The sequence below is a fragment of the Amblyraja radiata genome, chromosome 46 (assembly GCF_010909765.2).
Source record: "Amblyraja radiata isolate CabotCenter1 chromosome 46, sAmbRad1.1.pri, whole genome shotgun sequence".
In the NCBI taxonomy this organism is placed as follows: domain Eukaryota; kingdom Metazoa; phylum Chordata; class Chondrichthyes; order Rajiformes; family Rajidae; genus Amblyraja; species Amblyraja radiata.
In genome coordinates, this window is record NC_046001.1 from 4902310 (window position 1) to 4915644 (window position 13335).

Below are 13335 nucleotides of genomic sequence, written 5' to 3' on the forward strand. Positions count from 1 at the left end.
AATTTTGATCTCCTAATTTGGGGAAGGGCACTCTTGCTATTGAGGGAGTGCAGCGTAGGTTCACCAGGTTAATTCCCGGGATGGCAGGACTGACATATGATGAAAGAATGGGTCGACTGGGTTTGTATTCAGTGGAATTCAGGATGTGAGGTGATCTTATAGAAACATATAAACATATATAAGGGATTGGACAGGCTAGATGCAGGAAAAATGTTCCCAATGTTGGTGGAGTCCAGAACCAGGGGTCACACAGTTCAAGAATAAGGGATAGGCCATTTAGGACTGAGATGAGGAAAAACTTTTTCACCCAGAGAGTTGTGAATCCCAATTCCAGGAAACTCTTGCCAAAATGAATCGGGAAAAGCTGCCAAAAGACATCTCCTGCAGCGTGAGTTCTTGTTAAGTTCCATTTATAGAGATTTTAACAAAAGACAGCAGGCGCCACAGTAACACAGGCCTTCAAAGGAGTTCAAAGGCCTTATTGGAAAAAGACTGCCTCGTCTTAAAATGGCATGGCAGTTTCAAGGGAAGTAGATAGGTCCTTTTAAGGAACTGATAATGAATATAGACTCAAAAAGCTGAAGTAACTCAGCGGGTCAGGCTATGCTGGAAGTGCGGAAGGGCTTCTAAGCTGTAACATTGCCTCATGAAGCAGGTTATGATGCATATAGTGACAGACACAAAATGCTGGAGTAACTCAACGGGACAGGCAGCATCTCTGGTGGAACGGAATGGGTGACGTTTCGGGTCAAGGCCTTTCTTCAGACCGAGGGTCAGGGGAGAGGGAAACGAGAGATATGAGAAGGGTCCAAGGAACAAATGAATGAAAGGTGGGCAAAAAGGACAAATCAAAGTCAGAAGCGATGATGAAGGAAAGGTGGAGCCCACAATGGTTCATTGTTGGCTGTGGAGAAGACATAAACGAGTGCATATACAAATGTCACCTCGACATGTTCTCGAGACTCTGAAAGTGGTGTCAAAACATGGCGGCTCCTGCACGAGGACTCTGTGGACAATTTCTGCCCACTTTGCTAATCGGCTGTATGGCAAAAATCAACTGGACTGTTTGTAAGAAAGGAATTTTGCTGTGCATTTGCATGATTAGTTTAGTTTAGAGATACAGCGCGGAAATAGGCCCTTCGGCCCACCGAGTTCACACCGACCAGCGATCCCCGTACACTAGCACCATCCCACACACACACTAGGGACAATTTACATTTATACCGAAGCCAATTGACCGACAAACCCGTATGTATTTGGAGTGTGGGAGGAAACCAGAGCACCCAGAGAAAACCCACGTGGTCTCGGGGAGAAGGTACAAACTCCGTACAGACAGCGCCTGTAGTCGGGATCGAACCCGGGTCTCTGGCGCAGTGAGGCAGCAACTCTACCGCTGCGGACTCGGTGGGCCGAAGGGCCTGTTTCCGCGCTGTATCTCTGGACTAAACTACAAACGAATTCCCTTATTGTCCTGTTCATCGATTATTCTTCAACTGATCAACAGTTCCAGTCTCTCCTGTCCTTTGTTCTTGACTGAACCAGCAGCTTCCCCAGTGCGACTGGGAGCGAGAGGCTTGGCCAAGCGGCAGTACCAGTCGCTGGCAGCAGGTGGCAGCGAGGGCACAGCAGCCAACAGAGAGGATGTCACATAGTTAGTCGCACGCCGCTCGGAAACAGGCCCTTCGGCCCAACTCGCCCAACAAGCCCCATGTTACATTAGTCCCACCTGCCCGCGTTTGGCCCATATCCCTCTAAACCTGTCCTATCCATGTACCTGTCCAAGGCATGGAGAAGGCAGGAAAATGGGGATGATGATTGAATGGCGGAGTAGACCTGATGGTCCGAATGGCCTTTTTTCAGCTCCTAGAAGTTCATGAGGTGGGAAGTGATGGGTGCCGGTGGTGTAATTGGATAAGGCAGGAGGAAGGCGGTGATGGGGAGGGGTGTTGGATCTCCTAAGTTTGCGTGGCAGAGTGCCCTGGGGCAGGAGAGGGATGGGGGGTAAGACTGTGGAAGAGTCTAAGGGACAGAGGAAATAGGTGCAGGAGTAGGCCATTCGGCCCTTCGAGCCATTCAATATAATCATGGCTGATCATCCAGAATCAGTATTTAAGAAGGAACTGCAGATGCTGGAAAACCGAAGGTAGACACAAAATTGCTGGAGAAACTCAGCGGGTGCGGCAGCATCTATGGAGTGAAGGAAATAGGCAACGTTTCGGGACGAAACCCTGAAGGAAATAGGCAACGTTTCGGGCCGAAACCCGGAAGGGTTTCGTCCCGAAACGTTGCCTATTTCCTTCGCTCCATAGATGCTGCTGCACCCGCTGAGTTTCTCCAGCACTTTTGTCTACCATCCAGAATCAGTAGCCTGTTCCTGCTTTCTCCCCATATCCCTTGATTCCGTTAGCCCTAAGAGCTGAATCTAACTCTCTCTTGAAAACATCCAGTGAATCGGCCTCCACTGCCTTCTGTGGCAGAGAATGCCACCCATTCACAACTCTCTGGGTGAAAATGTATTTCCGCATCTCAGTCCTAAATGGCCAACCCCTTATTCTTAAACTGCGTGACCCCTGGTTCTGGACTCCCCCCCCAACATGGTCTAGCATGATCTAGCCGGTCCAATCCCTTAAGAATGTTATACGTTTCTATAAGATACCCTCTCATCCTTCTAAATTCCAGTAAATTTATCTAAGACTCCATACCTTTCACACCAGTGTCTTCAACGTCAAGCCCCATTCCCACCCAGAGAACATCTTCAACACCTGGCCATTCAGCCCACAATGTAAAGAAAAAGAGGGGACATCCTGGGATGTCAGGACGTTCATATGAAGAAAGACTGGATAGACTCGGCTTGTACTCGCTAGAATTTAGAAGATTGAGGGGGATCTTATAGAAACTTACAAAATTCTTAAGGGGTTGGACAGGCTAGATGCAGGAAGATTGTTCCCGATGTTGGGGAAGTCCAGAACAAGGGGTCACACAGTTTAAGGATAAAGGGGAAATCTTTTAGGACCGAGATGAGGAAAACATTTTTTACACAGAGAGTGGTGAATCTCTGGAATTCTCTGCCACAGAAGGTAGTTGAGGCCACAGTTCATTGGCTATATTTAAGAGGGAGTTAGATGTGGCCCTTGTGGCTAAAGGGATCAGGGGGTATGGAGAGAAGGCAGGGATGGGATACAGAGTTGGATGATCAGCCATGATCATATTGAATGGTGGTGCAGACTCGAAGGGCCGAATGGCCTACTCCTGCATCTATGTTTCTATCAAGATGTGAGGGGGCCAAGGTTTTTTTTATTCTTTTTCACAAACTCACACCCACTGCAAAAACAACACTTCAGAACAGCGCCTCCATTTTATTTCACTAACAGGTCACGTTACAATCCGTCTCGAGCTGGTTTGTGAGCTTGGAGGATGCAAATAGGTTTCCAAACCATTTCCAAGAACGAGCTAGATTTGCATCACAGAGACTCGATGTTTTCTGAGCCAACAGGACAGCTGAGGTCTGACCAGCAGAACAAGACGATCTTATACAACATACTAAAAAAAATGCTCGTACGGTTTACATGTTTCAGGCTTTAAACATTGAGAAATAAACTTGAAGCAACCAGCCCCGTGTGACTTGGGCCCACACACACACACACACACATTGGCAAGGCTGCATCTTTATCGCTTCAGCATGTGCATGTTTGACTCATCATATCCAACCATGTTTTTTTGGAGTTCTGGTTTGGATCACACTGCTGTGGACCCACCCACACTACCCTTGTGGCCCAGAGGGTGAAGGGCCCCATTTTCCAGCCTCTCCCCGTCAAGAGATGACAATGCAAGAGGCCGTTCGGCCCAGCAGTCTGTGCTGTATACTGATCCCAAGTGTGTGTGTGTGTGTGTTCTAACGTCCGATCACGCCCCTTTGCTTTAATCACCCCTTTCTTCAGCGACCAACTAGCATTCGTCTTCCCCCCTGCTTGAGTATTCAGTGATGCGAGCGTGAATCCTGTTTATGTCTTTGGACCCGGATCGCAGTGTGTGAATCCTGGTACTGATACGCATGCCAACTTGTGCCCAAATCCCGGAGTATGTGCCAATTCTGGCACTTGTGCCAATCTTAGCGTGCCAATCCTCGTGTTCATGCCAAATCCTGGTACTTGCACCAATCACGGCACGTGTGCCCAAATCCTGGTAATTGTGCCCAAATCTTGAAACCTGTGCCCCAATCCTGGTGTGTGCCTATTTCTCCTCCCAGCGTCGTGAGGGCCTGGCTGGAATCTGGGAGTGCCCCAGCCAGGGCCGGATTTAGATTTGATGAGGCCCTAAGCTATTTGAGATAATGGGGCCCTTTATATGTCCAGATGTCCTATGTCGGCAACAAATTGTCGCTGTTTTTTGTGTTTAATATACTATATGATTTTTTGGACCTAATAGATATCTGAAGCCATTTGCAATTGATAAAATATGTATTTTATCAAAGTAATTGTTAAATTGAAATTTTTTCGGGGGGCCCCCTAGAAAATGGGGGCCCTAAGGTATAGCTTGTTTAGCTTATACGTAAATCCGGCACTGGCCCCAGCCTATTCAGTGGTCCTGTTCTTTCTCCAGTCAAAAGCCAGAGGAGTTTAGAGCTTTCTCAATTATAGACCAGTCATGAGGGAGGGTGGAACATAGAACAGTACAGCACAGGAACAGGCCCTTCGGCCCACAATGTCCGTGTTGGACACGATGCCAAGTTAATCTAATCTCCTCTGCCTGCAATGTGATCCGTATCCCTCCATTCCCTGCCTATCCAGAAGCCACAAGGAACTGCAGATGCTGCTTTGCAAAAGACACAGAGTGCTGGAGTAACTCAGCGGGTCAGGCAGCATCTGTGGAGAACATGGATAGGTGACGTTTCAAAAGGTCCCGACCCAAAGCAAGTATGAATCTCATTGTCCTATCTGGGACACATGACAATAAACTCTCTTGACTTGACTATCCATGTTCTCCAGAGTGTAATGCCCCTGTCCCACTTAGGAAACCTGAACGGAAACCTCTGGAGACTTTGCGCCCCACCCAAGGTTTCCTTGCGGTTCCCGGAGGTTGCAGGCAGTAGAAGCAGGTAGGGAGACTGACAAAAACCTCCGGGAGGCGGGCTGCTTAGGCCCAATGTCAGAGGGGAGTTCTTCAAACAAAGGGATTAGGGAATCTGAAAGCTTTCCCTCAAGAATCTCCCGGGTAGTGGGGAGGGAGAAGGGGAAGGGTTCACTCCCGTCTGTCTGTGTGGCGTTTGCACGTTCTCCCCGTGACCGCGTGGGCTCCCTCCGGGTGCTCCACATCCCAAAGACGTGCGGGTTCGTCGGTTAATTGGCTGTTGCAACGGGAATCTAGCGTACAAGAGTCAGGAGGACTGTGGTCAGGAGTATTGCGTGCAGTTCTGGAGACTCCATTACAGGGTGTGGAGGCTCTGGAGAGGGTGCAGAGGAGGTTTACCAGAATGATGCCTGGATTCGAGGGTTTCAGCTACAGGGAGAGGTTGGGAAGACTTGAATTGTTTTCCCTGGAATGCCAAAAGTTGCGGGGAGACCTGATAGAGGTTAATAAAATTATAGATAGGGTAGACAGTCAGAGCCTTTTGCACAGGGTGGGAATTTAAAAAAAAATCATATACGAGAGCATAACTTTGAGGTGAGAGGGGCAAGGTTTGGAGGAAATATGTGGGGAGTTTTTTAAATTGAAAACACACACAGAATGGTGGGTGCCTGGAACGCGCTGCCGGTGGTGTTGGTGGTGGAGGCAGATACGATAGTGGCGTTTAGGAGGCTTTTGGATGGGCACGTGGACATGGAGGGAATGGAGGGCTATGGATAACATGCAGGCAGATCAGAGATGGTCTAGGCATCGTGTTGAGCACAGACATTGTGGGCCGAAGGGCCTGTTCCTGCATTGTACTGTTCTATGCGAATGGTGGAGTCATAAGGTCAGAAGTGACAGCAGCAGAATGAGGCCATTCGGCCCATCACGTCCGTTCCGCCATTCAATCACGGCTGATCTATCTCTCCCTCCTAACCCCATTCTCCTGCCTTTCCCCCCATAATACCCCCCCCCCCGACACCCAGTGTGGGCAGAAGCGGAATGGGATCGTGTAGGGTGGGTGGAGATGCGGACTCGGTGGGCCAAAGCTCCCGTTGCCATGGTGACGGAGGCGCGTTGAGAGGGTTTGGGCCTGCTTGCTGCCTGGGCCAGGTGTGCAACTGAACAAGAGCAATGGGTGGAATTGGAAGCTCGTCACAGCTCCAAGCTTCAAACCGTGGGCGACAGAATTCAAAGACTAAAGAGGGAGGGCGGGAAATGGGGGAAGAGAAAAAAAGAAAACAAAAACCAGTCTTCTGCTTGGGTCGAGTCTGGCCTTAAACCAGCGCCGTATCGATTCAATGATCACGCTCGTTCTGCTGCTCCTTCCGAGATTCATTCACCACCTACAAATTCAAACAACAATTGCACTTAAGACAAAAAAATTTAAATCGGCAAACGGGAAGTAGAAATTTAGTTTAGTTTAGAGATGCAACGCGGAAACAGGCCCTTCGGCCTACCGAGTCCGCGCCGACCAGCGATCCCCGAACACTAACGCTATCCTACACACACAATGCAATTTTTTCTCAAAAGAAAATGAAAGACATGCGCACACACACACAACTTATAATTCACAATCCTCACCTCTCCATCCTGGGTCTCAATAGTTTTGATTAACACGGTCTTCCTGGTTTGAACATCCTGTGGATTGTAGGCATAGTCTACAAGATGGCGGCAAACACAAGGCACAGGTTACCACACAGTGGGGGAAAGGGCCCAGCGAAAAAAAATGTCATCCTCTTTTATAAACCCGCCCCACACACTCACCTCTAAAGCTGAGAGAGGCAAAGGACTGGATGGGGACAGCAATCCTAAGGAGGAAACGAGACAGCGATCGTGAGCCATCAAGCCACAGTAATGGAGGCATAGAGTGTGGAAACAGGCCCTTCGGCCCAACTCGTCCCATCTACACTAGTCCCGCGTTTGGTCCATATCCCTCCAAACCTGTCCTATCCATGTACCTGCCTAACCGTTTCTTAAACACTAGGATAGTACCTGCCTCAACTACCTCCTCTGGCAGCTCGTTCCATACACCCACCACCCTCTGTGTGAAAAGGTTACCCCTCAGATTCCTATGTTTAAGAAAGAACTGCAGATGCTGGAAAAATCAAAAAGGAGACAAAAATGCTGGAGAAACTCAGCGGGTGAGGCAGCATTTGTGGATCGAAGGAATAGGTGACGTTTCGGGTCTGAAGAAGGGTATCGAACCAAAATCTATTCCTTCGCTCCATAGATGCTACCTCACCTGCTGAGTTTCTCCAGCATTTTTGTCTACCTCAGATTCCTATTAAATCATTAACAAAATTAAATTCCTATCAAATCTTTAGGAAAATATATACAAACTCCGTACAGACAGCACCCGTAGTCAGGATTGAACCCGGGTCAATAGACAATAGATGCCGGAACAGGCCATTCGGCCCTTCGAGCCAGCACCGCCATTCAATGTGATCATGGCTGATCATCCCCAATCAGTACCCCGTTCCTGCCTTCTCCCCATATCCCCTGACTACACTATCTTTAAGAGCCCTATCTAGCTCTCTCTTGAAAGCATCCAGAGAACTGGCCTCCACCGCCTTCTGAGGCAGAGAATTCCACAGACTCACCACTCTGTGAGAAAAAGTGTTTCCTCGTCTCCGTTCTAAATGGCTTACCCCTTATTCTTAAACTGTGTGTGGCCCCTGGTTCTGGACTCCCCCAACATCGGGAACATGTTTCCTGCCTCTAGTGTGTCCAAACCCTTAACAGTCTTATATGTCTCCGCCACCGTGCCGCAGAGAATGGTCCTTTCATGAGGCTACAGAGAGGCTGTTCCCCCATCACCAGTGGGCTCGGGCTCCGAGGCGACATTTGATCGGGAGAGTTGAGCAAAAGGTGCAACGACCTCACCTGCTCTCCTCCCCTTCCAGCAGCTTCCTGTAGGTGGCGATCTCGATGTCCAGGGCCATCTTGACGTTGAGCAGGTCCTGGTACTCCCGAAGGTGCCTCGTCATCTCCTCCTTCATGTGGTGAATCTCTTGCTCCAGGCTGTCGACGGTGTCATGGTAACCCGCCGACTCGGCAGAGAACTGCTCCTCCGCCTCCTGTAGCTGGCGCAACAGCGAGTCGTTCTGCAGGGGGGGAAAACACCCAAAACCCTCAGGCCACAAACTCTCCCTCTCACCCCGGGCTGGATTTGCAAGCACCTCACAACCCTCCAAACTTTCAGATGTCCCAGTGTATCAGGGACAGGTAACAAAACAAAAAAAAATCCAGGGGAGAATATGGGTACTGATTTTGGATGATCAGCAACGATCATATTGAATGGCGGTGCTGGCACGAAGGGCCGAATGGCCTCCTCCCCGCACCTATTTTTCTGTGTTTCTATGTTCTAATCCAAGCATCACACACTGGCCCAGCGGTAGAGTTGCTGCCGCACAGCGCCAGAGATCTAGGTTCGATCCCGACTCCGGGTGCTGTCTATACAGAGTTTGTACGTTCTCCCTGTGAGTCTGAAGAAGGGTCTCGACCTGAAACGTCGCCCATTCCTTCTCTCCACAGACGCGGGCTGACCCGCTGAGTGACTCCAGCTTTTTGTGTCTGTTGGGGACAACGGACAAGTTTGACCGGTGCCCAGCGGTCCCGGAGATCCCCCAGGGTGCCCGTGGACAGCGCGCGTTCCCTCTCTAGTGCATGGACGTAACCCCGGAAAAGGGGGCGGGCAGCCGGCTCGGGCAGAGCCCTCTCTTCCGCCTGGCGCCGTGACTCGCCAATGGCCAGGCCCACGAGCAAACCAACCAGGACATCTTCATCCCTACCCTCTCCCCTACGCACACGGGTTGTCCAAAAATGAACACAAAAGTGCCTGTCTCAATTAGTGCGGGCATCAGGGGTTGCGGGGAGAAGGCAGGAGAGCGGGGTTAGGAGGGAAAGATGGATGTGCCATGATTGAATGGCGGTGTGGACTTGATGGGCCGAATGGCCTAATTCTGCTGCTATCACTTGTGAGCTTGTGGGGATGGTGGGTGCGAAGTGCGTCGTTATGTCGGTGTTTCCATGCTGAGACCCCGCGGGGGCAGAGTCGACGTCTCCCCCTCCCCCCCCCCCCGTAGCGCTGACCGACGTGCGGCGCCCCTCACTCACGGTGCCTCTCAGCGCTTCCAGGTCGCTGGTCAGCGCCTGGATGTGTATCCGTGACTCGTTCAGGTCCTGCTTGGCCTGCCGCAGCGTCTCGTTGCTGCGGTTCGCTGCACCCGTCAGATCCGTGAACTGTGGGGGGGGGGGGAGCACAGCAAGTTAGAGCAGTCGGCACACTCCCGAGAGCGCGCGGCAGGGCAGGGAGCGAGGGACTGTACCCCACTCCCCACCCCCGCAGGTCGATCAGGATCACATCTCCCTCCTGGGACAGCTCGGACAGGCTCGGACTGTCTACTCCGGATTCAGTTTATTGTCACGTGTACCGAGGTACAGTGAAAAGCTTTGATGTTGCGTGCTAACCAGTCAGCGGAAAGACAACACAGATACAGGATCAAGGGAATAGTGTTTAGTGCAAGGTAAAGTCCGATCAAAGAGAGTCCTAGGATCTCCAATGAAATAGGGTCACCAACTTTCTCGCTCCAAATAAGGGACAAAAGGTCAAAATACGGGGGACACATTCCCGACGGCAATTCGTTGACCGACTCGGCCGTGGCTGGGTGAATGATGAGTTGGCCCCGGGTGCTTTTTAGCCCAAAATATATGGGATGACCCGGCTAATACGGGACAGTTGGCAACCCTACCAATGAGGTAGATAGTAGTTCGGCACTGCTCTCTACCTCATTGGAGACCCTCGGTCCATCTTTGATCGAATCTTTGGCTACTTGGAGAGGTTGGACAGGCTTGGAATGTTTTCTCTGGAACGCAGGAGACTTAGTGAAGACCCGGTGGATCGTGGCCTGCAGGGGGAGCCACTGAGCCGGCCCCTGCTCGTCCACACATGGCCACAGAGCGGGAGGCTGGAGCTGGTGACAACAGCGGGCGGGACGGGACGGGCGAGGAACGAGGCCGGAGAGGAGAGGGGAACCGGGGTCTCGCTGCAAAAGATGTTTCCACCATTGGGAGAGTCTAGGACTAGAGGGCACAGCCTCAGAATAAAAGGACACACTTCAAGAATGAAGACGAGGAGGAATTTCTTTAACCAGAAGATGGTGAATCTGTGGGATTCATTGCCACAGACGGCTGTGGAGGTCAATGGATATATTTAAGGCAGAGATGGATAGATTCTTGATTAGAACGGGTGTTGGGGGTTATGGGGAGAAGGCAGGAGAATGGGGTTAGGAGGGAGAGATAGATCAGCCATGATTGAATGGCGGAGTAGACTTGATGGGCCGAATGGCCTCATTCTGCTCCTGTGGTTTAATGAGGCTCCAGAATTTTATTTTATATGAATGATATTTAATATTTAATACATATTGCTCTACTCAACAGCCAAAAATCTGTAGCCTCCCTTTGATCTGGTATTTTGTTGGTTCACATGCTTGATCAGTGGTGTTTTATCATTAATGTCTTATTATTATTATTATTATTAATGTTTAGTGTTTTCTGAGTCATTCGTAACTGTCGCTGTATGTCATGTTGTTACTTGTGGGCGGAACACCAAGGCAAATTCCTTGTATGTGAATACTTGGCCAAGAAACTTACTTACTTACTTATATAATGTTTAGGTTTATGATGTTGTGGAACGTATGACGTTCTCAAGGGGAAGGAGGGATGTACAATAAACATTGGTCGTGCCAATGGTGTACAGTTGCCACCTCACCTTGGACTTGTACCACTCCTCGGCCTCCCGCACGTTGTTGGTGGCGATGGTCTCGTACTGGGCGCGGATGTCCTTCAGCGCCGACGTCAGGTCGGGCTTGGCCACCTCCATCTCCACCTGTATCTGCGAGGCCTGCAGATTCACCTGGAGGTCCCGCAGCTCCTGCAGAGGGGAAGAGCACGCGGCAATTACGGGCAGCCGCCTACAACGGCAACGGCGGGCGCTCCTGCGCTCCCCGAAGGACTCCGCGCAGCCACGGGCGGAGAAATGGCAGATGGAGTTTAACCCAAGCACTCGCGCAGTGAGTGTGTGTGTGGCATTGCCCCTTCCTGTGTTGGGGAGTGGACGAGAAAGTGGGATGACACAGTGTGAACAGGTAGGTGATCGATGGTCGGCATGGACTCGGTGGGCCAAAGGGCCTGTTTCCACACTGGATCTCTAAACTGAAGAATGCAAGGGGAAAATCTACCATTTATGGTAAGACCCTGAACAGCATTGATGTACAGAGGGATCTTGCGAACCTTGTCCATAACTCCCTGAAAGTGGCAACACAGGCAGATAGAGTGGTAATGAAGGCGGGTGGTACGCTTGCCTTCGTAGGCATTGAGTATAAGAGTCAGGACGTCATGGTGTAACTCTGTAGGACTGTGGTCAGGCCACATTTGGAGTAATGCGGGCAGTTCTGGTCGACCCCATTACAGGACGAGGAGGCTCTGGAGTGGGTACAGAGGAGGTTTACTAGGATGATGCCTGGATTCGAGGGTTTCAGCTACAGGGAGACGTTGGACAGACACGGATTGTTTTCCCTGGAGAGCCAGAGTTTGCAGGGAGATGTGTCTCTAGTGCGTATGGAGTGGATGAGAAAGTGGGATAACACAGAATTAGCATGAACGGGTGATGGATGGTCGGCATTGATTCGGTGGGCCGAAGGGCCTGTTTCCATGCTGAATGAGATGAAACGGGGTAGAGGGATAAACCGGTGGGCTCCAAGGGCTGGCATAGACTCGATGGGCTGAAGGGTGGGGAATGCCATTGTACAAAGTGCACATTCACCTCGTCGTGTAACTTCTTGAGAAATTCGATTTCGTCCAGGAGTGATTCCACTTTCCTCTCCAGCTCCAGCCGGGCCAAAGTTGCGTCATCAACATCCTGAGAGGGTGAAGCACAAGAACGCAAGAGATAGGAGCAGGAGCAGGCCATTCGGCCCTCTGTAAATCCCCCCCCCCCCCCCCGGAGTGTGTGGGGAGCGGATGAGAAATAGAACTAGTGTGAATGGGTGATCGGTGGTCGGCACGGACCCAGTGGGCCGAAGGGCCTGTTTCCACGCTGTCCCAGCTACACTAGTCCCACCTGGCCCATATCCCTCCAAACCTGCCCTATCCATTTACCTATCTAGCTGGTTCTTAAACGTTGCAATAGTCCCTGCCTCAACTACCTCCTCTGGCAGCTCGTTCCATACACCCACCATCACTTTTAATCCCACGACTGTGTCCAAACTCGCATGCAATGATCAAACACCCAGGCCTTTGGACCCCAGCCCAGGCCAAGAGCCTTCTGTTCCAAAGACAAAAAACTCTTCCCTCACTCATTGCCATCTTGCGAGGATAGCTCCAGGGCTCAAGCTGCTTACAGGAGTCTGAAGGCCTGAAGGCCTTGTCAGCCTCTGGTTGCAACCTCCATTTTGGATCTTTCGCCATTTTCACGGGTCTCAGTTTGACTTTTTCTTTCGTAAACCGCGTGGGTTTTCTCCAGGTGCTCCGGTTTCCTCCCACACTCCAAAAACGTGCAAGTTTGTAGGGTAATTGGCTTTGGTAAAGATTGTAAATTGTCCCTGGTGTGTGTAGGTTAGCCGACGGTAGGGATGGCTGGTCGGCGCGGACTCGGTGGGCCGAAGGGCCTGTTTCCACGCTGTATCTCTAAATTAAACTAAACGTTGCTGGGCCACTCACCTTCCTGAACAGGACCAGATTATTTTCGGCATCGTACCTCTTCTGTGCTTCCTCTTCCAACCTGCAGTATAATCACACATGAGTGTTAACGAGTTAGTTCCCAGCCAGAGGATAAAACTCTGCCATCACCCAACAAGCTCTCCCTCGGTCCTGTCAGTGCAAGCGGACATGCTTCTCTCTGTTTACCAAACTGTGGGGAGCCAACACTAACTACCACCCACGGTGGCGCAGCGGCAGAGACCCGGGTTCGATCCCGACTACGGGCGCTGTCTGTACGGAGTTTGCACGTTCTCCCCGTGACCTGCGTGGGCTTTCATGAAAACATCCAGTGAATCGGCCTCCTGTGGCAGAGAATTCCACAGATTCACAACTGTCTGGGTGGAAAAGATTGGGGATGACAACAGGTTGAATACAGAGTCAAATTAGCGAGTGCAGGGCGGTGCCCAGGCAGGGAAGGGCATCCATCTTGTCATCTTATCAATAGGGCCATTCTTCCCCGCACAGATG

At 50.9% G+C, this 13335-nt stretch overlaps 1 protein-coding gene across 1 annotated transcript; it reads right to left on the reverse strand.

The window, feature by feature from the left end:
* Positions 1–6059: 6059 nt before the first annotated feature.
* prph (peripherin) lies at positions 6060–12900 on the reverse strand (the record flags this gene model as incomplete). Its single annotated transcript, XM_033015560.1, has 8 exons — positions 6060–6452; positions 6691–6767; positions 6874–6917; positions 7993–8213; positions 9226–9351; positions 10880–11041; positions 11933–12028; positions 12829–12900. Coding segments are annotated over 8 exons (846 nt in total), but the record flags the coding sequence as incomplete, so codon positions are not given.
* Positions 12901–13335: the final 435 nt, after the last annotated feature.